This window comes from Pimephales promelas, chromosome 10, assembly GCF_988280905.1.
Source record: "Pimephales promelas chromosome 10, fPimPro1.hap1.1, whole genome shotgun sequence".
Classification (NCBI taxonomy): domain Eukaryota; kingdom Metazoa; phylum Chordata; class Actinopteri; order Cypriniformes; family Leuciscidae; genus Pimephales; species Pimephales promelas.
Window position 1 is genome coordinate 11,133,896 of NC_142778.1, and position 27,667 is coordinate 11,161,562.

Here is a 27,667-nt window from a genome sequence, read left to right on the forward strand (position 1 = left end):
GTGCATCTTAAATCATCGCAAATGTGCACGGCACATGATAGAAGCAGAACGTGGGTAATATGTGTTTTGTTTTAAATTTATTTATTTATTTATTTTCATTAATTAGCTGATATTATGCGCAGTTGAGTGAACAGTACGGGTTTATTGTGTGTGTGTCTCATAAGGTGGACTTCTGCTGCTTGCAAATGGACTCTTAAGGAGACAGTGGATTTCCAAATGTGTTGCTCTGATTCCACGCACAATGCTCGAATACACTGCAGGCTCACTCTCGCTCATATCCAAGGTAATTCCTCAACAATATCATCCCTTACTTAACTGAATACATTACAATAAGCTTAAACGCATGCGCAGGATACTTACTTCCTGAACAAGTGCGCACCTGAGTCCGTGCTGCGTTCACATACACGCGAACCGCGGCACGGTTTGGGAGCAACCGAACTCCTCCAGGTAGTCTCGGGTTCAGTACCCCAGTGCGCACCCAGGTCCCATGACGGCATTCACATTAGCGTTTTTTCATGCGAACCGTGCCCCATTACGGACTTAACTGCCAGGGTAAAAGCTCCCTAAGCCATTTTCAAACGTTAATAAAGATGCGCATAATCCCGCAAAGATTTAATCTGTTTCTTGGGCTAATTTTCTACACAGCCACAGCAGTGAGGTCTACTCTGCTCCAGCTGAAACTCTGTTTTCTCCGGCTAATTTTCTACACTGCCCCAGCAGTGATGTCTACTCTGCTCCCACTGGAGCTCTATTTCTCTGGTTAATTTTCTCCACTGCCAACAGTGACGTCTCCTCTGCTCCTGCAGAAGCTCTGTGTTTCTAGCTAATTTTTTTTACAGTGCTACAGCAGTGATGTCTTATCTGCTCCCACCGGAGCTCCGTTTCTCTGGCTAATTTTCTACACAGTCTCAGCAGTAATGTCTCCTCTGCTCCCGCAGGAGCTCCTTTTCTCCAGGTTAGTTTCTCCACTGCCACAGCAGTATGGGTCCTCTGCTCCCGCAGGAGCTCTTTTTCTCTGGCTAATTTCCTACACTGCCAAAGCACAAAGCAGTGACGTCTCCTATGCTCCCACTGGAGCTCTGTTTCTCTGGCTAATTTCCTTTTCCTACACTGTTATAGCAATGATGTCTCCTCAGCTCCTGCAGGAGCTCTTTTTCTCTGGCCAATTTCCTACACTGCCACAGCAGCGATGTCTACTCTGCTTCCACAGGAGCTCTGTTTCTCTGGCTGATTTGCTACACTGCCACAGCAGTGATGTCTACTCTGCTCCCACAGGAGCTCTGTTTCTCTGGCTAATTTTCTACACTGCCAAAGCAGTGAAGTCTCCTCTGCTCCCGCAGGAGCTCTGTTTCTCTGGCTAATTTTCTACACTGCCACAGCAGTGATGTCTACTCTGCTCCCACAGGAGCTCTGTTTCTCTGGCTAATTTTCTACACTGCCACAGCAGTGATGTCTACTCTGCTCCCACAGGAGCTCTGTTTCTCTGGCTAATTTCCTACACTGCCACAGCAGTGATGTCTCCTCTGCTCCCACTGGAGCTCTGTTTCTCTGGCCAATTTTCTACACTGCCACAGCAGTGATGTCTCCTTTGCTCCCACTGGCACTCTGTTTCTCTGGCCAATTTTCTACACTGCCACAGCAGTGATGTCTCCTCTGCTCCCGCAGGAGCTCTTTTCTCCAGGTAAGTTTCTCTACTGCCACTGTAGTGTCTCCTCTGCTCCCACAGGAGCTCTGTTTCTCTGGCTGATTTGCTACACTGCCACAGCAGTGATGTCTACTCTGCTCCCACATGAGCTCTGTTTCTCTGGCTAATTTTCTACACTGCCACAGCAGTGATGTCTACTCTGCTTCCACAGGAGCTCTGTTTCTCTGGCTAATTTGCTACGCTGCCACAGCAGTGAAGTCTCCTCTGCTCCCGCAAGAGCTCTGTTTCTCTGGCTAATTTGCTACACTGCCACAGCAGTGATGTCTCCTCTGCTCCCACTGGAGCTCTGTTTCTCTGGCCAATTTTCTACGCTGCCACAGCAGTGATGTCTCCTCTGTTCCCGCAGGAGCTCTTTTTCTCCAGTTAAGTTTCTCTACTGCCACAGCAGTGATGTCTCCTCTGCTCCCACTGGAGCTCTGTTTCTCTGGCTAATTTCTTACACTGCTGTAGCAGTTATGTCTTCGCTCCAGTACCTCACTATTCAGAATTATTATTCCTGCTAAAACCCCTAATTGATTATTTTCTCTGTCCAGCGAGCATTGGCCTCCAAGTGGACGTAGCATGCAACCATATTTTCTCTTCTTTCAATCACCTCTTTTCTCTCCTACCTTAAAATAAATAAAATAAAATTCCTTTCCTGTCTCTCCGTCCAGCGAGCATTGGTCTCACAGCGGACGGAGTGAGAGCTTTTCCGGTAGAGCACTTACATTTTCTCTTTCATCCAGCGAGCATTGGTCTCACAGCGGACAGAGTACGAGAAAATCTCCTGGACAAGCTCTCATTTTGCCTCTTTTCAGTTTTCCTCTTTCTGTCCAGCGAGCATTGGTCTCACAGCGGACGGAGTGAGAGCTTTCCCAGTTAAGAACTTACATTTTCTCTTTCATCCAGCGAGCATTGGTCTCACAGCGGACGGAATACGAGAAAATCTCCTGGGCAAGCACTCATTTTCCCTCTTGTCAGGTTTCCTCTTTCTGTCCAGCGAGCATTGGTCTCACAGCGGACGGAGTGAGAGCTTTCCCAGTAGAGCACTTAAAATTTCTCTTTCATCCAGCGAGCATTGGTCTCTCAGCTGATGAAATACGAGAAAATCTCCTGGGCAAGCACTCATTTTCCCTCTTTTCAGTTTTTTCCTCTTTCTGTCCAGCGAGCATTGGTCTCACAGCGGACGGAGTGAGAGCTTTGCCAGTAGAGCACTTACATTTTCTCTTTCATCCAGCAAGCATCGACCTCACAGCGGATGGAGTATGAGAAAATCTCCTGAACAAGCTCTCATTGTTTCCTCTTTCCGTCCAGCGAGCATTTGGTCTCACAGCGGACTGAGTGAGAGATTTGCCAGTAGAGCACTTACATTTTCTCTTTCATCCAGCGAGCATCGGCCTCACAGCGGACAGAATACGAGAAAATCTCCTGGGCAAGCACTCATTTACCCTCTTTTCAGGTTTCTTCTTTCTGTCCAGCGAGCATTGGTCTCACAGCGGATGGAGTGAGAGCAGTAGAGCACTTACATTTTCTCTTTCATCCAGTGAGCATTGGTCTCACAGCGGATACAGCGTGAGAATCCCCTGGGCTAGCACTAATTTTTCCCTCTTTTCAGGGTTCCTCTTTCATCCAGCGAGCAGTTGGTCTCTCAGCGGATTCAGTGCAAGGAAATCTCCTGGGCAAGCAAACATTTTTTCCACATCTCAGTTTTCCTCTTTCCATCAAGCGAGCATTTGTCTCACAGCGGATAGAGCGAGAAAGTTCTCGGTAGAGCACTCACGTTTTCTTTCATTTCAGCAAGTATTTGGTCTTACAGCGGCTGCAGCGTGAAAAGTTCCTGAACAAGTATACTACAACCGCACCTCGTTCGCAGTCAACAAGGGCCATCAGTCCAGGCAGTGAGCCACCATCACGGGCCTCCTTGAACAAGCATCCAGGCCCCTTCTCGAGATGTCAGCCCGCCAATCTTGGCACTCTTTGGGGGGTCTTTAGTCCGGCGGCTGTCCTCTGCTCTTTAGCCTTTTGGGGGGAGTACTCTGGGTTCGGGCAGAATTCCGAGCTCGGAGCCCTCCCTCCGGACAGCACGCCAAATACGCATTGAATCTTACTCACTCAAAATTATATGTAAGTGTGAACTCGTGAAATGAAGTTTTATTAACTAAGTTCGGGAGGAGCACGTTCAGATAATTGACACAAGTGGACAGCAATCCGCAGTCAATGATAAGAGGGTACAAATAGACTCAGCAGTCTTACCTCGATCCATTGACTGTTTGCAGCATCCCTCCTCCACCCCTTCTCCACACTCCTAGTTCTCCACACTCCTCTTTCTAAAAATCACTTGTATACGGGGGGGAGTACTCTGGGTTCGGGCAGAATTCCGAACTCGGAGCCCTCCCTCCGGACAGCACGCCAAATACGCATTGAATCTTACTCACTCAAAATTATATGTAAGTGTGAACTCGTGAAACCGTATTCGGCTGTTCTCTGCTGTGCTGGATTTCGTCTGTTCTCTGTTGGGCTAGATTTCCTCTGTTCTCCGCTTGCTGGATTCGGCTGTTCTCTGCTGTGCTGGATTCCTGCCGTTCTGGACTGCTGTCTCTCTCTGCTGGGGTCGCTTTTGGTTGCACTGAATTGTTGCCACCTCTGCTGCACTGACGGATCGCTGCTGTCTCCCGCTGTGCTGTCCGGGCCCCTGTTCATCTGACCTGGCGTTGTGAAGCATTGTCCAACAAGACTGGGAGCTAGATTCGTCTACTCCCAGTTTACTGGTGAGTGACGTCCGGTTAAATTGTATGCCTTGCCTCGTCCGGAATTAAGATCCACGTCGCAACTAAATTAGAGTGTTCCAGTATTTCTATAGTCTTACCACTAGGCTATATTGTTTATGCATATTCACGAATTGCAGTGATTTAATTGAGTGTGCACAATTAATGCATTTTTTTAAAATTTGTTAATAAGAATTTGTTTTAGTTAATAGTAGTTACTAGATTGTTAATAAACTTTTTCAGTAGTTCTCTGGGAAGCATTCAAAAATAGTAGTTATTGATTAGTTAATAGTGAACTACCACTTTCGTCTGTGCGCTATTACTTACTAGTTTATTAATCAGAGTTTCTTGTTAGTTAATAATAGTTACTAGATTGTTACAACCCGGTCTCATCCCAAGACGTCATATAACTGACGTTTTGGGACGTCTTTTGACCATACGTCAATATTCGCCTTTTTAGGGCCCCCTTAAACGTCGGTAGATGAGGTTATAGGATCCTAACTCTACCCCAGACCTAAACCTAACCCGTCACCTAACTGACGTTAAAGGTAAAGCGTCAGTTGTATGACGGCCCGGGATCGCCATCTACCGACGTTTAAGGGGGCCCTAAAAAGGCTGATATTGACGTATGGTCAAAAGACGTCCCAAGACGTCAGTTATATGACTTTTTGGGATGAGACTGTGTTAATTGTTAATATTGTGTTACTCATTAGTTCTTGTGTAGTTATTCATTAACGAAGGAACCGTATTCTAAAGTGTTACCAAAGTGTCATAATTTACCGAATGACACTTAATGACAACAGTCATAAACATTCATAAAGACATTTTTTGTCTTTGTTAATGTCAAGTTGTCATAACAAAGACATTTTATTCTTTCAACCGTTGAACACACATTCATACTCTGGCCACTCACAATTTAGTATATGGTCTGGTATATTATGAAAGACAATGCACTATTTAGCAGCTACATTTCCCACCAGCATAGATAAACAACGTGTGAGTGACACTCTGTCATCAGTCAAAGGCCAGCCACACTCCCTGATAACATCAAGTGTGTGTGTCAATTGCCAAGTGCTGTCTGTCACACTTTAGTGATAAGACAACAGCAGGAGTGTGTGTATGTTTGTGTAAAGCACACAGTCTCTGCTCGTGGTTGAGCAGAAAGCACTTGAGTATGGAACAGCTCTGATCTCTATATGATTGCAATCTGTGATCTTTTTGTACGTGCTATTTAAATGGCTGTGTTCCTGGGGATGGATATCTTTGAATAGAGAATGGAATATGTTTATTTAGGCATAATGAAGGAAAATGAAAGTAAGATGTAAAAGTTATTTACAGTATGTTCACGGTATAATCTAACACATGCTCACTCACACATACAGGTAATTTTGCCTCCATTTCACCTGTTCTGTGTGTTTTTGGATTCTTGGGGAAACCCGAGCACCTGGAGCAAACCCATCAACACAGGAAAAACTTGTGAACTCCAGACACAAAGGACTCCTAGCTCAGCTTGAACTCAAAATGTGGCCCCTCCTGCTGTGAGGCGGCAGTGCTACCCGCTGCAGCGACAGTGCAGCGACAATGTATAAATGATGGTTGTTACAATGCCTCATCTCGCTGTGAGTTTGACAATCTGCACAAGTGTAACGCTTATCAGCTGGAGTGCCTTTGAGAGCCACCTGAGACTTGCAGAAGACTTCGCCAACATGGATCCAGCAGTTTGTCTCTTCAAGGTAACCGATCAATTGAGGATTTTGTCGACGACTTTTATGAACTTAGCCATGGGGTGAACTTTAAAGAAGCTGTCTTAAAAGACATTTTTCTAAATGGACTGAATGAGCTTCTTAATTACCTCATGCCTGACAATACCCCTCACTACACTCTAGCTCAATATATCGACATTGCCATTAGGTTCAGCTCTCTCCTCCACGTCAGCCCTGCTGAGCCTGAGCTCCACGTCAGCCCTGCCGAGCCTGAGCTCCACGTCAGCCCTGTCGAGCATGAGCTCCACTTCAGCCCTGCCGAGCCTGAGCTTCAAGTCAGCCCTGCTGAGCCAGAGCTTCACGTCAGCCACGTCCAGCCAGAGCTTCACACCAGCCACGTCCAGCCAGAGCTTCACGCCAGCCACATCCAGCCAGAGCTTCTTCACGTCAGCCACGTCCAGCCAGAGCTTCTTCACGTCAGCCATGTCCAGCCAGAGCTTCTTCACGACAGCCACATCCAGCCAAAGCTTCTTCACATCAGCCACGTCCAGCCAGAGACGCTTCACATCACTTCTGCTGAGCCAGAGATGCTCCACGTCACTTCTGCCGAACCAGTGACACTTCACGTCACTTCTGCCGAGCCAGTAGCCGTTTCTCAATATGCGTTCTTGTCTGTACTTTTGTTTTTGTGGACTTGTGAAACGTCATCAGTCACGGCCCAAGTACTGTTCACATCTAGCCAAGTCCACTTCAAATCCCAGGATGTGTTCTTGATCTTCCCCGTTTACCAAAGATGCATCGAGAGGTGACTTGTGTGGACTTGAGATAGCGTCAATAGCAGAGGAGAAAACCCACGTAATATCAAAATACTACTGTTATTGTGTCAAGAAATTTAATTTTAAGAGTGTTTCAGGTGAGAATGTGGTTGTTTAAATCTCAAATCTGTGGTTTATTTACAAAGATAGCGCCTATTTGAAAAATGCATTTTACGTTTTCGGAGTTCTGACATCCAAGTCTTCTCCGGACACTCAGCGAGATCAACCCCAACTGGAACAGCTTATCCTCGGCTAGTGCTTCTGACGTTTGCCGCTGGCTCTGATCTCTCTAGTCTAGTGGATAAACTTGACGTATAATTCGTCTTGTGTATAAGTCTTTGGTCTCATTAAACTAGTTTGTCCCATGGAAAAAAAAATCGTTTTTTGAAGTTTCATAACTTTATATAGTGAGGCTATTTAACTTTAACAACATTTTTTACATTATCTTCACTGTATGAACAATGAAATAAAATGGTACAACCCTGTCTCTGTTTGATAAATGTCAATAAAATCCAATGTTTCATATTTTAAAACGAAAACAAAAAGATAATTTTGTTCATATATGCAGTGAAGAGAATCGTGTTGCCTGAACCACATGGCCATTAGGCTAATATGTTGATTTTTTTTTTTGTAAAAAGAGGCAGAGTGGTGTTTTATAATATAATTTGTTTTATTGTTGACGAAAAGAGACAGAGTTGTAGCATATAATATATATTATATAATGTATATAAATAAATAACCGGAGTAGCCAAAACGTGCTAAGTGACGCGATCAAGTACACTCTGTTCTATTTGCAGAAGAACCGGACTCCTCTCGTTCTTGGGAGTTCGTTCTCCTGAGTCGAACTTGCAAGTCCAAACTACCAAGGACGCAAGTCCGAAGTTTGCGTACTTGGTATTGAGAAACGGCTAGTGTCTACGGACAATATGGCTGCCTCTGAGCCAGTGTCCACAGACAAGATGGCCAATCCAGAGTCTGTTCATGTCACTTCCTCCGAGCCAGTGGCCACAGACAAGATGGCCGATCCAGAGTCTGTTCACGTCACTTCCTCCGAGCCGGTGTTTACGGACAAGATGGCCAATCCAGAGTCTGTTCATGTCACTTCCTCCGAGCCAGTGGCCACAGACAAGATGGCCGATCCAGAGTCTGATCACGTCCCTTCCTCCGAGCCGGTGTCTACAGACAAGATGGCCGAGCCAGAGACTGTTCACGTTCCTTCTGCCGATCCAGAGACTGTTCACGTCACTTCCTTCGAGCCAGTGTCTACGGACAAGATGGCCGTTTCAGAGACTGTTCACGTTATTTTTGCTGATCCAGAGACTGTTCACGTCACTTCCTCCGATCCAGTGTCTCCGGACAAGTTGGCCGATCCAGTGTCTCTGGACAAGATGGCCGATCCAGTGTCTCCGGAAAAAAATGGCCGATCAAGTGTCTCCAGACAAGATGGCCGATCCAGTGTCTCCGGATAAGATGGCCGAGCCAGTGTCTCCGGACAAGATGGCCGAGCCAGTGTCTCCGGGCAAGATGGCCGAGCTAGCGTGTGTGTTGTCTGTTCCCGAGCCAGCGTGTATTCCTGTGTTTGTGTCTGTTGTTCCCAAGCTGGTGTCTGCTGTTCCCAAGTTGGTGTCTGCTGTTCCCGAGCCGGTGTTGCCCAAGGGGTCTTCACCGCCATGGCCGCCCAAGGGGTCTTCACCGCCGTGGCCACCCGAGGGGTCTTCACCGTCCCGGTCGCCTGCACTGCCTGCTCCGCCCTGGTCGCCTGCACATCCTGCTCCGCCCTGGTCGCCTGCACATCCTGCCGCAGTGCCGCAAATTCACATCCTGAATTTGTCTGTTTGTTTGGATTGCCTGCCTGTGTATGACCTGTGCCTTGATTCTGATTATGATTTGGATTAATCTTAATAAACTGCATTTGGATCCTCAACCATCTCTTGTCTTGCAGTTCGTAACAACAAGTGAGATTACACTAAGGATTGTTGTTTACATTTGTTTGTTTCTCAGCTGCTGCTGCAGCTGCAGATGATGATTGAAATAATTGAGCATTACAATAATGCCTGCTATTCTATTTAAAGCTTTTGTAAATCACTGAGCCTACATATGTTATTAAAAAAAGTATTTTACTTGCCAGGATTTTACTTCACTTCAAACAGAGAAGGATGGGGGAAAGATTACTAACTACAGTAACTACAGTCAAACCGAAAATTATTCAGACACCAGATAACATTGTTGACATTTTTTTACCAGTCATGTCAAGTCACCTTCATTTATAAAGGACTTTTAACAAAATAGATTGTTTCAAAGCAGCTTTACAGTGATGATAGGAAATTAAAGTAACAGAGATTGTTTTGGCTTTGCAGAATAAAGTTATATTGTCCAGCTGTAGTTAGTTTTGATTGATTCACTTCCGTTGCAAAGATCCTTAGTTATTAACTAATGATAACTAATTAGTTATATCGACACTGTTCTTACAGAAAACACTTAACAGGGAATGCCCGCTTTTCCGCACAACAGCAGTGCCTTGAGAATGCAAACCTTGAAATAGGTCCCAAATTGTGTTAATTTATCTAAGCAAGTACAGCAACAATATAGTAAACTGTGACAGATTAAATTTACGTTAACCCAATAAATGTGCCCAGTACTTTAAAAAAGAGGTAACACTTTATTTGAAGGGGTGTGCATAAGACTGACATGACACTGTCCAGCCCGTTCTCATCCTTTAACGTCATATAGAACGCTATATGCAAAAACGGCGCTATACTACGCACATGGCACCCTTTATCGTTAATATAACACGCAAACCCAAAACGTTATAAATCCTTTAGCGTGAATATGACACGCACACCCTACCCCACACTAAACTTAGCCCTCACAGCACGTGTTATATTAACGATAACGGGTGCCATGTGCGTAGTATAGCGCCGTTTTGTCATATAGCGTTCTATATGACGTTAAAGGATGAGAATGCGTTGCACTGTCATATACATGACATAACACCTGTCATGAACATGATGGAGTCTGAAGGAGAACATGAATGTTCATAACTGTTGTCATTAAGTGTCATTCGGTAAATTATGATACATTTGACATTGTTTAAAATGTCTTTGTTATGATAACTTGACATTAACAAAGACAAAATGTCTTTGTTATGACAACTTGACATTAACCAAGACAAAAATGTCTTGATTATGACAACTTGACATTAACAAAGAAATCATAACTAGTCTAATGTGTTCCACTTTACTTGAGGTAAGGGGAAATATTAATGACACTGTTGTTAAAGGATTTGACAGTGTAATAACCCTTAATTACATCTTTATAACTAGTACAATGTGTTCCACTTTACTTGATGACAAGTAAAATATCCATGTCACAGTTATAATGGTGTCATGACAAAGTTAAAACCAACCATAACATATGACAGGGTAATGTAATGTTAACACAAAGCTAAATAACTTCTTTAAGTTTGATAATTAGACCTGTTATGACATATTTGTGACAGGTTTATAGGTTATGATTTCTATATTAGGTTATGATTAGGTTATGATTTATAGCTTATTTATAGCTTTTTTTTGGTTAATGTCAAGTTGTCATAACAAAGACATTTTAAACAATGTCAACTTTGCATTAAAAGTTTCATAATTTACCAAATGACACTTAATGACAACAGTCATAAACACTCATAAAGACTCCTTCATGTTCATGACAGGTGTTATGTCATATTTATGACAGTGTCATGTTAGTCTTATGCACACCCCTTCAAATAAAGTGTTACCAAAAAGGATACTTAGCACATTGCATAGTTAAAATGTCTAAAAATGAGTACAAGGCCTATAAAAACAAGAAAAAAATTGAAATATGAACTTAATTACATTAAAGGGAAAACATTTAGGCTATTATTTCAATTGCAATTGCAAGCACAACAGAACATAATGTACACATATTGACATATACATTACATGAACAAGCTTTAGCTGCGTCAAACTGCTCAATCAGGAAACATCAGCTTATTTTTATTGGCCTATTTAGTTTTCTTAATATTATATAATTTGCTATATATTAAATATTAACATATCTATTTTGTAAACTCCGTATAGCCAATGGTTACTACAGATACATGTTTTATTCAATATTATATTATTTTTTTCTGGGGCGTTTTATTCACATTAAAGGGTTAGTTCACCCAAAAATGAAAATTAAGTCATTAATTACTCACCCCCATGCTGTACCAACCCCGTAAGACCTTCGTTCGTCTTCGGAACACAAATGAAGATATTTTTGATTAAATTTGAGAGCTGTATAACTACCACATTGGCTCCTAAGGGACTGCCTCTTGACGGCCCAAAAAGTCAATGAAGAAAATGTTTAAATATCCCAAGTGACTGCCGTGGCTCAACTATATGTTTATCAAGCGACGCGAATACTTTTTGTGCGAAAAAACAAACAAAAATAACGAGTTTATTCGACTATTTCTTTTCTTCCTTGTAGGCCAGAACGAGACTTCCTTATAGATTTCCACGACGCATGCGCGAGAATTGCGATCTGAAGTAGTGTAGGCTGGTGTGAGCAGATCGCAAATCTCGCGCATGCGTCGTGGAAATCTAAGGAATTCTCGAGTGCGGGTGCGAGCACGGGCGTGTGGTGATGCACGAGCGCGAGTGACTGATTACCATGGCAACGTGAAAGTCACGTGTAGATACAGTAGATAGGCGATCTTTTCTCTTTGAATTTTAAATCTGTATCTATAAATACACATTGGCTCGCGAAAACCGCAACATGTCGTGAACACTTCCCCTATGAAAAAGTGCGGGGGACAAATTTACATTTTATAAAATGTGGGGGGGACACGTCCCCCGTGTCCCCCGCGTAATCTACGCCCTTGATACGAAGTTTGGACTTTGGAACACAGTCTCGCATGCGCGCTCGCTCTAGATTCCGGGAGATTTTAACTAATTTGCGGTATAACTAGTCAATCACAAATGTGGCTCAACGGTTAGATTTATAGATAAACTCATCTTTCAGGCATTTGACCGACGGGATTGACACTTCAGCGCGAGAAATCGGGGGTGTGTCGTGTGAGCGCGTGTGAGAGTTGGCAGCTCGACTGCTCTCTCCCGCGCTCTAGTCGTCTCTCACTGATGTCGCGGCGCTCATACATCATTTTTATTCCCGCACGACTCATGTCACGAGACGGTCTGACTAAACAAAATCACGGTCAACTAACGCAGTAACGCAGGCTGTTTACGGGGAAGTAACGGTAATCTAATTACTGTTTTTTCAATTGTAATCCCTTACTTTACTCGTTACTAGAAAAAAGTTATTGGATTACAGTAACGCGTTACTTCTAACGCGTTACTGCCCATCAGTGGTTGTGGCAAAGTAGTTTTAAAATTGAAGAAGAAAAAAAATACTAAAACTAAAATCATAAACATATTTTTAATTATTTGTTTTGCATCCTGTGCCTATAATTTTGAAGCAGTGAGTAATTTAACATTTACAAATTTGCCTCATCCAGCTTTCACTAGAAAAATGCCTCACTGTAACCCAAATTATTTTAAAGAAAGGTAGGACAAACTGAGATATTTTTTTGTGGTAATTAACATTACATCATAAGTGTAGTCATTGAGAGCAAAAGTGTGCTAGAACTTGTGCAAGCTCCTTATTTTTCTTAAAGAACACAAAGAAATGTTGTTTAAGAAATCTGTGACAATACAGAAATCAATTTTAACAATTAAACATAAACTTGCAATAGTTTTGCAAAAATATCTCACTTGCTGTACGGTTTTTATTTGGTGAAGCCACATTCTATTTTAAGAGTGACTGAGGCAGAACAACACCACCCACACATGACAAATTTTCCGATATACAGGGTTAAAAGCCTCTGCAGATACACTGAAACAAAATAAACTGACTAAAATCAAACATATAGTATAACCAGCTCAAAGAACTTTGTAACTTAACTGTTTCAAATATGAGTAATCAGAACATATCAGCAGTGTGGTATAACTGAAATTATATTTCAGTTCTGCTCATTTATAATTTTCCCACCATTGATTTGTTCACTGCTTTTTTGCATATTTAAATTTGATGGTTGAACATGGATAATAAAAAGGGTTTTTCTTTGTTTTCTTTCTGTCATTGCCATTGTGAGAAAATGTAGTGAGAAAGTGTTTGTGACAGTTTAAACATTTAACAAAGCTGACTGATGGTGAGAATTTATGTTAGTATTTACACTGCTTTGTTTGTAATTTGCTTTCTTTTCAAGCATTACAATGTTTAGATGTCTTTTACTTGGAATTCTGTGGGGGGGAAATCCTGCTGAATAACATTTTGATATGTTGTACACTGTTTTATAGATAATTTAGTTTATTTAATTTCAGAGATTGTAAATACTGAGTCTTCTTACATCATACTAAATGCCAAACAAGCACACTTAGTTAGGAATTTTGAAAATGTTTAAATAAACTGGTGTAACAACATTATAATATGCAAATACAGTGATTTTTTTTTAGTAAAAGCAAGTAGAACCCATAATAATCAGTGATGCTATCTACATTGGATGTGACATGACAGCAAATTCCTGACAGTCAACCATTGATCTAAGTAAATGATACAAATGATATAGACTGGATCGCTTATAAAAAATTGAAGCCATTGCGCCACAATTTTGGTATTTCCTTCAATTCAATTGAATTAATTCAAATTTGAAAAAAATTCAGGTTACCTATGGTTCCCTGAGAGGCAACACAACAGCAGCAGCTTTTTATAGGCTGATCAATCCACTTCCAGACATGTAGGAGTATGGCAAGAGAGCGCAGCATCTCGTTCCCCTTTCAGGGAACCATGGTCACATGCATAACCTGAGATGTTTCTTTTCAAGAGAACTTGCACTGGGTCTCAGATGACGTTTTGGGGATCGAAATACCCACTTCGCCATGCTGACAAATGCCTCTCCTGGTGTGAAGCTGTCCCAGCACAACTCAGTACAAAGAACTTGAGACCCCTTGAGTGACCGAAAGGTCTAGGCTTCAAAACCATATAAATGTGTGCTGCCACATCACAAACCTCCTGCAGGAATGCCCCTGACAATAAGGCTTTGGAGGAAGCAACACCCAAGTGGAATGTGCCCTGGCTTAAAGAAAGAAGGCAGACCACGCACCTCATAAGCCATAGAAACAGCTTCCACAATCCACCTGCTGATTGTTTGCCACACGGGTGGGTACCTTAGGTACTTTCTTACCATAGTGGGCACCATCTCCTACTTTCTTAAGTGAAGTAATAGTGAACAGAAATGGCATCTTTAGAGCAATGCACATATCCGTTGCCAAGTCCAAGGGCTCGAATTGTGCCAAAGACAACCATTTCAAAGTTATGGCTAGAGCCCGTGCCGGGACTCTAATCTGAGAAATCAGCCTCATTCTCAGAGTGCCACAAAGGAAACAAGTTACCAATTAGCACTTCCCCAGAGATCCACCATCCACCTGTGTGGAAAGCCGCAATGGCCGCCATATAAAGTTTAAGTGGATGGGGAAATACCAGCAGAGAAACAGTATTGCATGAACTCCAGCACTGGCATCACAGCTTTTACACTGTTGGGGAGTTTTCACGTTGGAAACATTAATTGCATTGTTGTTAGATAACAATGTGTCATGAAATGAGGAAAATAAGGAAGACGAGGATTCAAGTGCAGGAAGGTAAGTTTAATTAAATGACTACAAAACAACATGAAAAGAGAAAACAAACACAAGGAGACTAAATAGAGAACAAATGACAGACGGTAACAAGCAAGACAGGTGAGGGAGATAATACAATTAACAGGTAACGAGATGGGAGGGGTTGACAATAGACAGGAGAGGACATAGCACAAAGGAAACACATGACAACCATGTGCTAACAATAAACAGAACTAGAACACAAGAACATGACAAACCGGGAATGTCAGAGCTCGGTCACGGAATAAGATAAGACCAGACAGAAGTGACAGAACCATGCAACTATGTATCACACGAAATACGTTCTGAGGAAACTATTTTGCAAATCGCAATTACGCTACATGCCAACATATAAGCAGTGCTATTACGTTGGTCCTTAACCTAATACTATTGCAGTGCTATTACGTTTGTCCTAAACATAATACATCCAAAGGAGGTTTCTTTAGCTACTATTTATGCATAATCGTGGCATTAAAGTTTTGACTCTATTGCATTCAACTGTCATATCAATTAAGTTTTCATTCGCATTTATTAATATAATAGGCCAACGTTACTCATAAATATATTTGAAGAGCTCTTTTCCAAAACGCGTTAAACGACATTTTTAAAAAAAATGAGTTTGTCGTGTCATTCTGCTGCGGACAGAACCCTTTCACTGCTCTATCAACGTTTCATGCCGAATCGCTATATTTCCTTGTTTAAAATGTACTGCAAGATACAGTTTCTTTCCAAACCACGATAAGCGCCAGCCCTGTTTTTAGCCTAAACACGATAAATCCTCAAATTCAATGAGCGCTCTACACAATCCAGCACGGCGGCACTCTGAACAGAGGTTTATTATGTTCATTCATTCCTCAAAATGAGTCCTAGTTTTCTAGTCGACTAGTAGTAGATCATTTAAGCCATTTGTATTATCAGTAATCACATATATTGATTTAATTAAATGGGAGAGAAACCATATGAGCGTTTTTAATTGCATATTCCGCATCTCAACGTATGCATAAAGCTTGCCACAAAGAACCGGCAAAAGTAATGATTATGCATGAAACATTTGAATTGTTTATTAATAAACTAGTGTTTTCTGTCAGTGTCAGCAACAAAGATAAAGTTGATGATGCTTACTCGCCATCTTCGCAGTGAACGCGCAGAGAAACGCATACTTCGAATTAGCCTACATACGCAGAGAGTTGCCAATTTATTTGAGTTTTTAATTGTTTTGTTTAAAAGTAGATATTTAAAGCTTTCTGTAGCCTAGTTCTCAGGCCTGTGTGAGGCAAGCATCGCGGTGTTTCGGTTCATATTATGAGACGCGCTCCGGTTCACCTGTGCGCCTCTGTGTCCTGATTATATTGTCTGATATTTACTGATATTTCTAATGTATTAATCCAGTCAATTTGTCGATGAAACATTTATTAAAATGAAGATACGTTTTATATGAAACGAAATTTACAAGCTTTCTACAAAACAAAACTTAATAAGTGGTCAAAATCATGTCTGACGCACTCCAAATATTTTCCGATATTGGGCAGCTTTTGAATTTTGATCCTATCTTACTCATCTCATGCGGTTCCCTTTTCATAGCCTACTCAACATAGATGAAATAATAAAAATAAGTAATGTAATATTATTAAAAACAAATGTGAAATGTTTATTTTATTTTATTTTTTTTAACTTATATTTAAGCGTCATGCTGCTCCGCTTTGCTCACATGTTATGTAGCCTGTGTGTGTGTGCATGTGCTGGAGGGGTGCCCATCCCTTTTTTGAATATCGTTATCATATATTGATCATTTTTAATAATTCGTTTTTTTCATGCATATGTTGAAATTGGTATTAATAATTTGTTTTTTTCATGCATATGTTGAAATTGGTACTATTTGTTTGAGGTTTATTTCGATTTATAGCGTTTTGGGAAAAAATAAAATTAACTTTTAAATTATCATTAACAATATTGTTGTTTGATTTAATAATTATTGTTCAAAATGTTCAGACTGAACCAATAAAACATTTAAACAGGATAATTTGAATATTCACAAAATGTGTGGGTCTAGGTAAAAAATGTAGTTTTCCTGAAAACTGTTGAAATGGATTTATAGCGTTTTGGAAAAGAGCTCTTCATTTACACAAAAAGCATTTTCTAATAAACACAACATACTGATACATTCACAAAAGACATACATTTTATTAGCTTGATGTAAACCAAATCCTAGAATCCATACGTTGTTTGCAAGAAACAGATCCAAATTCAGCCTTTTATCCAGTTATCTTCATCTTCATTTCTCAGCAGCGACCGCAAACGTCAAATCCGCGCTGGTCATGAATACAAATTCAAAAAACGCGCCTTCAAGAAGCGTTATGACATGTTTTACGGCAGTGATATCAAACGCTCATTGGCTCTCGCCTGCTCCGTCACAGATTGCGACATGCCGTGTTTCAGTCGGTGTAGTTAGTACATTTGAAATGGAGAAGAGCGCGCGCCTTCAGACAGAGAGCGAACCAAAATCAGATTAACATTTTCATGGATTAACGTTAATAACTTTAATTCTGATCTGTACCTCATACACAACTAGGCCTACTATAATACTGCTAGAGGACTGCCACTGCAACGCATCATCATGTGAACGACTTTTGGTAATGTTAATAATAAATAAATAAATAAATTATTGTGAAATGTATCTGTCTGTTATGTTTTTTTCTTCATAATTGTGTTAGCCTACGTAGTTTTAAGGAATGGTTATGGTTAGGTTTAGGGGTAGGAGTAGGATTAGTGGCTCAAAATATATTTTAATGCTAAAACTCATTTAACTACACATCTCTGTCCATTACGTTTTCTGCTTTTTATATTCTGTATAAAATAAATATGTTTTTTGGAGTAGGATTAAGGGGTCTTGTTACATTTATCTTTAAAAGTGAAAGTATACAGATATGGTTATACGTAAATAGTTAACGTTTTGTAGCTGTAACAACGTAATAAGGTTACGTTTAAATGTTGCAAATACGTCCATATTATACGTTTTACATCTATCCAAACGTACAAAAACGTACATTACATATCTTTAAAAATAACGTATTAAACCTACGTATTAACAATGAGACATATTAGGTTAAGGACCAACGTAATAGCACTGCTTATATGTTGGCATGTAACGTAATTGCGATTTGCAAAATAGTTTCCTCAGAATGTATTTCGTGTGATACAGGGTTGGAACCAGGATACAATGTCATTTGAAAAAGTGCAAAACCACTTTTAGGCCATGCTTCATATTTGTGTCTTACGACCACGATATTCTCACACCAGACATGTTCAGTGGCGCTTCCGATTGGTTGTCCCGTTGACTGTCTTTTCCATTACTAAGCATAAGGGCCAAACCTCAAGGCCTCTATTTTTTTAAGAAGTAGGCGAGTGTTCTGACAACATAATACACATTATTTAATACATATGTAAATATGTCAAGTGAGACTCACAGAACACCATTCGTCATCAAAAAAAGTGGCGTAATAAGTCATGAAATGAATAACCACATAAGCACATGGAGAAATAAGCATGAAGAACTTTGAAATTCAGTTTCCTTCTCACATTTTGATTTTGGTTGGTTAGTTAGTTAGTTAGTTAGTTAGTTAGTTAGTTAGTTAGTTAGTTAGTTAGTTAGTTTATGTAGGGTACTTTGACTGTATAAATAGTTAGTTAGTAAATTATAGTTTGTATCATTTATAAAATAATTCATAATTAAACAACTTTAGTATTACACATTGGTTGCAGCAGAGATAAAATGGGATCTAAGTGCAGCAGTCTTTATTCGGAAACAAACTCAAATCTTTACGCAACACTCAAGAACAGGAACAGAACAACTAACTTAACACAATGTAGAACTGACAATGAACTGTAAGACACACAGGGCTTAAACCAAACAAACCAATCAAAAAAACTGTGAGAACTAAATCATACCATATGTGAGTCATACCATACCATATGACAGTACCCTCCCCCTTCAGGAAGGTGCATCCTTGCATCATAATACATCCAAGGGGTGGGAGGATTGGCGCATTGGAGGCTGGTGAGGGGTGGCTTAGCAGAATATGAAACATCCAAAAAAAAAAAAAAAAAACATTAATACCTGCAGTCATTGTTGTAAATTATTTTAATTAATTATTTTAGTACCATCTCAAGAAAGTGTGTATCTATAGCATACATTTTATTTCTTTTTTTTTATTTATACCATTTATATGCGAAAAATATGTTTTTCGTGCATATGATACACAGTTTTCAAGTGCATACTGTATGATGCACAGTTTGTGGCATACGCACACACTCCACACCCCTAAACCCAAGGGGTTTACAGTGCATACCATTTACATTTACATTTATTCATTTATCTGACGCTTTTATTCAAAGTGACTTACAATTGCTATATGTCAGAGATGCAAGCCTCTGGAGACACATTGGTGGAATCGCAGTGGATTCAAACCAGGGTCGCTCACACCAAAGGCATGTGTCTTATCCACTGCGCCATCACCACCACTCATTTGCATGCAAAACTATTTTTGGCGTATAAATGGCACGACAAATAAAATTTGTGCTAGATACGAACTTTAATGAGATCATGTTGTAAATTAACGTAAAACGTAAAAAAAACCATAACGTAACGTAACGTAACGTATACTCACCTGGAAAATTCTAACCTCTCTGTCCATGTTCTGATGTCAGTCAAAACCTGACAGTCAGTTATTGACATTAGTCAAAAGTCAAAGTGTGTTATTTAGATTCTATAATTGCACTGATTTCTATGAAAATGCATTCAAACTTATTATGTAAAAGATATGAATCAAAAATGTTGTTTTTGTATGTATTTGTAATTAACTTTGGAAAAAATGTATTTGCATATAGTAATTTACTTTGGGAAAAATTGTATAATAGTATAATACTGTGAGGGTTCAAGTCCTCCCTCGCTCTGCGACTCTTATTTTACCACTAAACTCCCCTCCTTTATCCATTTTTTTAAACAAAACAATTTTAAGGCCATCCCCTGTTACAGAAAAAAGTAGTAATATAAGGAGTAATGAGTTTAAACAGGGACACTAGTGGATGGCAAATCAACTTACAACAGCAAACAACTCAAAACACCCAGTGTGTGGGATATTGAGCAGGCAGGTACATTTTCCTTTATTTTTTGTACCAGTATTATTTTTTATTTTTTGGAAATTAACATGTACCACTTAACAAACATCATGTTTTTGCAGCGACCTGTCGGGTAATTTGCAAGTGACATGGTTATGTGCTCTGTATTATAAATCACGTTGAAAGAGTCTGCAAAGAAAATGTCTGTAATGTTTTGAACTGCTTTCTTGGTTTTCTGACACAATTTTTTTCCTGCTGAGAAGCCAAATATTTCTGCATTAAAGGACATTGAGTCCATTACCTTCAACATGGGGGCGTCCATACAGAGCTCCAGTGGATTTCAGGTGATGTCTCTTGTCACCACACTGAGTCTTAGTTCCTCATTAGGAGCAGATCCTGAGCCAGAAGATGCTTCTGCAGCCTCCTGCCTCCAATTAGCTTATCTATTGGCTGTCAGCAACACCACCCAGAACAACTTTTATGTTCAAATAAAAGGCTAAAGAGCCCTGCCATTCTTCATCATACATAGATAATCACTTAAATCCTGATTCTATACTTAAAAATCTGTCCAGGAATAGAACTTGGTGACTTAAGTTGCCTGAGGAGGTAGATGGGACCAAAGTGCAGTACAAGTGAAAATGCTGAAATACACAATGCATTGTTTTAGGTTTATTTTAAAAAATGTTCATTTTATACATTTGAAAAAGATTAATGGTGTTTGATGCTTATTAAAGGTGAATTCTGACATTTTGAATCTGTTGATGCTGTCACATTCATCTGGACCAAAGAAGGACAGATGTTTGACCCGTCCATGGTTAGTCTCTGAGCCTCTTTTAGCAGCAGGGCTCATGAGGTCAGAGAGCTACAGCTCATCTCTGTAAAAGATCCAGGAGCTGTCAGACCTGCAGTGTCCTGCTTTAGACTGATGTGGTCCTGGGTCAGGGAGAGGGACTTCCTCTCTGCATCAGGAATGAGAGGATGAAAAGAGGGGGGTGGTGAGAGGTTATAAATCCTCCTGTCAAACCTGTCAGAGGCGTTTCAACCATCGGGCAGAAGAGGAAAGAAGAATGTGATATTGTAAATACATTTGTGATCCCTAGGACTGTTTTGACTAAACATGCATTGTCTGTAAAAAAAAAAAAAAAAAAATACCTCTGTATTTTCAGAATTCAAACTATCACACAAATGCCAAAACCATTTTTTCCAGAAAGGTCAATAGAGTTGAATATACGGTTTTGTGGGATTTAATAGAAATATAGAGTTAATTTGTTTTGTTTTTTCCTACTCTGAATACATTAGAGGAAACTGCATAAAGTACATAAATTAGAGGGAATCGGAAAGTATCTGATTATTTAAAATGTGAGAAAAGTATTAGTGCCTTTATTCAGATTCCCAACAGTTAGCAACATCAAAAAAGACATGCTGCGGAAGTCTTCAATTGTTCTTCATTTTAACTTTACCTTCCATGCAGTGTGTGAAGTGAGGACATAACCCTTGTTTGACAGTTATCTCTCTCATGAGGACTGCTCATCAGGTGTGTGATGTTTGACATGTGAACACAGCAAGGGTTTATCAGGCCCATTTGACAGGACCAACTCCCTGAACATGTTTACATTATCCCTGCATTCTGATGAAGGTCAGGACTAAACAACACAGTAGTGTGGTGATATCTAGCTACTGGGAGCCAGTAGCAAACATACTCCTACACCTTTATTTTTTTGCTGTCTTGAGAGAAGTAAAATTTTCATGTGTGGATTCAACAACCAGATGCATTTACATTTGTGCAGCTGCTTGTGAAATTCTCAAAAACCTTCAATGGGTCTTGCAGATGCTAGTACCCTTATGGTAAGTATCTGGAGGGTAGTAGGGAAGGCAAAAAGACCAATATTAGAGTTAGACGCCAGTCAGTTGATTTAAAGTCACCATGAAATCAAAACTGACATTTTTACAGAATGTTGCAGTGTTTAATATAAATGATTTATCTGTGCAGTGTGCACGTTATTATTTATGTATTTCTTAATTCAAGTAGGCAACAGTCGCAAATTTGTATCTCTGCTCTTATCTGCTCTAAATATCCTTCACAACTGACTACAAATTGGCATTCTACGGAAGCCCTGAACTGTAACCTAAAAAAAAAAAAATCTGTAAAAAAAATAATAATAGTCAAGTCACATTTATTTATATAGCGCTTTTCACAATACAGATTGTATCAAAGCAGCTTCACAGTGATAACATGAAAGTAGCACAACACAGATCAACAACATTGCCAAACACTAAATAACCCCAACTGAGCAAGCTCAAAGCAAGCCAAAAGCAAGGCGACAGTGGCAAGGAACCAAACTCCATCAGATTGGATGGAGAAAAAACCTTGGGAGAACCCAGGCTCAGTCGGGGGCCAGTTCTCCTCTGGATTACATTCATATTGTTTAAATATAAATATTAAATATAAATATTGTTTATGAATCAAACGGCGCCATAACATATCGCAGGCGTTGAGTCGTCTCATCACAGGCGTTGAGTCGTCTCATCACAGGCGTTGGGGCATCCGAAATCCCCGTGAGAGGCTGGACACAAAACTGGACCTGACGAACGCCATTTTTCTCGGGACAAGCGTCCCGAGATAACAGCAGAAAGGCAGATGGGAAATAATTAGCATAGCTGATGTTCATAATAATTTCCGTTATAACTCACAAACTCTCCGTAACCCGAACTCTCCGCAACCCAACCATACGCGCCAACCCGTTTGTCTAAAAGGCTGTCGCGCCCCACTGGTGCGTTAAGCATTTTCAGTGGCAAACGGTTCCGTATGGCATAACAGAGGACTAGAAGGTAAGCATTATGTGAATGCTTGACTAAAGAGAAGCGTCTTTAATCTAGTTTTAAACTGTGTCAGCGAGTCAGAGGCTCGGACCGTATCGGGAAGGCCATTCCAGAGTTTTGGAGCTAAATGCGAGAACGCCCTCCCTCCTTTACTGGACTTCGATATCCTAGGAATGACCAGAAGCCTTGAATTTAGTGATCTTAAGGAACGCGGTGGATTGTAGGGCGAAAGAAGGTCCGTTAAGTACATAGGTGCTAAACCATTTAGGGCTTTATAGGTCAGTAGTAGTATTTTGTAGTTGATGCGGAACTTAATAGGTAACCAGTGTAGAGATGATAAAATCGGTGTTATATGATCATATTTTCTTGACCTAGTAAGAACTCTAGCAGCTGCATTTTGTACTAACTGTAGCTTGTTTATTGAGGATGCAGGACAACCGGCTAATAAAGCATTACAGTAATCTAGTCTCGAGGTCATGAATGCGTGAACTAATTTTTCTGCATCAGAAACAGATAGCATGTTACGTAGCTTAGCAATGTTTCTAAGGTGGAAAAAGGCTGTTCTTGTAACATATGAAATATGATTTTCGAAAGACAAGTTGCGGTCTAGTATAACACCCAGGTCTTTTACTGTAGTGGATAAAGTAACAGGACATCCGTCTATATTAAAGTTGTATTGTGAGAGGTTTTGTGAGTAGTTTTTTGGACCAATAAGTAATACCTCCGTTTTATCTGAATTTAATAGCAGGAAATTACGCGTCATCCAGCATTTTATATCTTTGAGACACTCTGTTATTTTAGATGAGTTAGTGTTTTCATCTGGTCGTGATGAAATATATAATTGAGTGTCGTCAGCGTAACAGTGGAAATTAATTCCATGTTTTCTTATAATATTACCAAGTGGCAGCATATATATTGAGAATAGCAGAGGGCCTAAAACCGATCCTTGCGGTACTCCATAGTCTACTGACGTTATCTTTGATTTTTTCCCATTTAAACAAACAAAATGAGAACGGTCCGATAAGTACGATCTAAACCAGCTTAATGCCTGTCCCTGGACACCGGTGAAGTTTTGTAGTCGATCCAAGAGTATTATATGATCTATAGTGTCGAACGCAGCGCTAAGATCAAGTAGGACTAGTATTGAGATACAGCCTTGGTCAGAAGCTAAAAGTAAATCATATGTAATTTTAACTAGCGCAGTTTCTGTACTATGATGCGGTCTGAATCCTGACTGGAATTTTTCATAGATATCATTTTCTTGCAAAAAAGAGCACAATTGAGCGGACACTACTTTTTCAAGTATTTTGGACATAAATGGAAGATTTGAAATGGGTCTGTAATTTGCCAAGTTATTTGGATCTAATTGCGGTTTCTTAATGAGCGGTTTTATTACAGCCAGCTTGTATATTTTTGGGACATGACCTAAAGTTAAAGACGAGTTAATAATATTGAGGAGAGGCTCTTCCACTGCAGGTAATAGTTCTTTCAGTAGTTTAGTGGGTATTGGATCTAATAAACATGTTGTTGGTTTAGATGCAATGATAAGTTTATTTAGCTCCTCCTGTCCTATCGTTGTAAAGCGGTGTAGTTGTTCTAGAGGGTCCATAATTGAAGCTGAATCATAAGACACCATAACGGATTGTACATTTATAATTTTGTTTCGGATGCTTTCTATTTTCGCATTGAAGTAATTCATAAAATCATTACTACTAAACTGTAACGGTATATTTTGCTCTGGTGATGTCTGTTTATTTGTTAGTCTAGCCATGGTGTTAAATAAAAACCTTGGATTATTTTGGTTATTTTCGATTAGTTTGCGGAGATGCTCAGCCCTGGCTGTTTTTAGTGTCTTTTTATAACGTGACAATAATCATAATAATCAAGAATTTCGAAATTAAAGTCGAAATATTTCGAGATTAAAGTTGAAACATTTCGAGAATAAAGTCGAAACTTTCGAGAATAGTCAAAACATTACGATAATACATTCTTCCATAGAAGTGTGTGCTTAAAAGTGTGCGTCCACTGGCTCAGCACATGTGTGTGTAAAGAAATGCATTGTGAAGTCGAACTGCCATGGATCAACACAAAATAGTAGTTTTATCTGGGCTTTTAACAAAATTCTACACAGGTGCTAATCTACCAACAGGAAATACCATGGCGTTGCCTATAGACGAGCGCACAGACTCCGCCGGAGTAGATCTCACAATCTGGTCCATCCTTTATGTGGCAGTGTTTTTGAGGTGTGTTTGTGCTCGTCTAGGGCTCTAGGCAACACTATCAGGGTCGAGAACACAACAGTATCCGTTCTGTCTCGCTCTTCACCGTAAATACGTTCTGGATACATTTTAAGTGCATCATTCTGTATCCAATCATTTGGCCGGATCCCGTGATTTCCTCAGATTTAATAACCACTAATGGTGGTTGAGGAGAGATTCTCTGATATGTAAATCACTTTAAGTGTAGGCCTAGTAGACATATGAAAGCACTATATTAATGCCTCATTCATTCATTCATTCATTCATTCATAAAGTTGGATATCTCCATCCAATCTGAAAAGTGTTTTCTGGGTTGGTTTTCCAATAGGCTAAAGTCTAATCTGGTGCAGACATAAATAACACAGCATAATTATAAGCTGTTAGGTATGATTAAATTAATTAGGTAAATGTTTGCTTGAAAAAAAAAGGTCTTTAGTCTAGATTTAAACTTGAGAGAGTATGTCCCAAACAGTGCTAGCAAGACTAAAAAAAAAGTTTAAAAAAAAGAAAACCTTCTTACCAACAGGCTGTGATTTTGGGACCATAATAAACGTGATAAATTATAGCAAGAGTATAAGTACTGCGGAGATGGGCCATTCAAGGCTTTGTAGGTAATTAGCAGGGTTTTATTTATTATTATTATTATTATTATTAAGTTGGCTTGGGAAAGCCAACTTACTGAAATGCTATTTAAACTTATTATTATTAAGTTGGCTTGAGAAAGCCAACTTACTGAAATCCTATTTAAACTTATTAAGTTGGCTTGAGAAAGCCAACTTACTGAAATCCTATTTAAACTTATTATTATTAAGTTGGCTTGAGAAAGCCAACTTACTGAAATCCTATTTAAACTTATTATTATTATTAAGTTGGCTTGAGAAAGCCAACTTACTGAAATCCTATTTAAACTTATTATTATTCTTCTTCTTATTTTTCTTACCCAAAATTTTCTGACTGCTACTCCTCCTAGAGCTTTAACTCTACAAACTCCAAACTCGGGTCAGACCTTCACACTGTTCTGACTCGAGTTGCTATATCTTTTTAGACTGATTCGACTTTCAGATTTCTTAAAAATTAATATTAAAAATCATAAAAATCCCATTGACTTTCATTGCAGCATGGTCAAATTGAGCCAAGACTACGGTGGCCCAATAGCGTACAACAAAAACTCAAATCTAAATTCCCTGAAGCCCTAGACTCAATTAAACTACCATTCTATATGAACTAATGAACTTATCTATCTATCTATCTATCTATCTATCTATCTATCTATCTATCTATCTATCTATCTATCTATCTATCTATCTATCCTTCTACCTAATCTTTCTTTCTAACTAATCTATCCATCTTTCTTTCTAACAAATCTATCCATCTTTCTTTCTAACAAATCTATCCATCTTTCTTTCTACCTAACTAATCTATCCATCTTTCTTTCTAACAAATCTATCCATCTTTCTTTCTAACTAATCTATCCATCTTTCTTTCTAACAAATCTATCCATCTTTCTTTCTAACTAATCTATCCATCTTTCTTTCTAACTAATCTATCCATCTTTCTTTCTAACTAATCTATCCATCTTTCTTTCTAACTAATCTATCCATCTTTCTTTCTAACTAATCTATCCATCTTTCTTTCTAACAAATCTATCCATCTTTCTAACTAACTAATCTATCCATCTTTCTTTCTAACAAATCTATCCATCTTTCTTTCTAACTAACTAATCTATCCATCTTTCTTTCTAACAAATCTATCCATTTTTCTTTCTAACTAATCTATCCATCTTTCTAACTAACTAATCTATCCATCTTTCTTTCTAACAAATCTATCCATCTTTCTTTCTAACTAACTAATCTATCCATCTTTCTTTCTAACAAATCTATCCATCTTTCTAACTAACTAATCTATCCATCTTTCTTTCTAACAAATCTATCCATCTTTCTTTCTAACTAACTAATCTATCCATCTTTCTTTCTAACAAATCTATCCATCTTTCTTTTTAACTAATCTATCCATCTTTCTTTCTAACAAATCTATCCATCTTTCTTTCTAACTAATCTATCCATCTTTCTTTCTAACTAATCTATCCATCTTTCTTTCTAACTAATCTATCCATCTTTCTTTCTAACTAACTAATCTATCCATCTTTCTTTCTAACAAATCTATCCATCTTTCTTTCTAACTAACTAATCTATCCATCTTTCTTTCTAACTAATCTATCGTTCTTTCTTTCTACCTAACTAATCTATCCATCTTTCTTTCTAACTAATCTATCCATCTTTCTTTCTAACAAATCTATCCATCTTTCTTTCTAACTAATATACCCATCTTTCTTTCTAACAAATCTATCCATCTTTCTTTCTAACTAATCTATCCATCTTTCTTTCTAACAAATCTATCCATCTTTCTTTCTAACAAATCTATCCATCTTTCTTTCTAACTAATCTATCCATCTTTCTTTCTTACAAATCTATCTATCTTTCTTTCTAACAAATCTATCCATCTTTCTTTCTAACAAATCTATCCATCTTTCTTTCTAACTAATCTATCCATCTTTCTTTCTAAATAATCTATCGTTCTTTCTTTCTAACTAATCTATCCATCTTTCTTTCTAACAAATCTATCCATCTTTCTTTCTAACAAATCTTTCCATCTTTCTTTCTAACAAATCTATCCAACTTTCTTTCTAACTAATCTATCCATCTTTCTTTCTAACAATTCATTCTTTCTTTCTTTCTTTCTAACAATTCCATCTTTCTTTCTAGCTAATCTATGCATCTTTCTTTCTAACAATTCTTTCT

The 27,667-nt window shown here is 39.2% G+C and overlaps 1 protein-coding gene across 1 annotated transcript in view; it reads left to right on the forward strand.

Moving 5' to 3' along the window:
* The first annotated feature begins 7,893 nt into the window (after positions 1-7,893).
* Positions 7,894-27,667, forward strand: part of LOC148977323 (uncharacterized) — an 84,257-nt gene continuing 64,483 nt past the window's right edge. The window contains exon 1 of the mRNA XM_089116671.1: positions 7,894-8,139. Within this exon, the coding sequence (XP_088972797.1) occupies positions 7,894-8,139 (246 nt within the window). The remainder of the gene's footprint in view (positions 8,140-27,667) is intronic.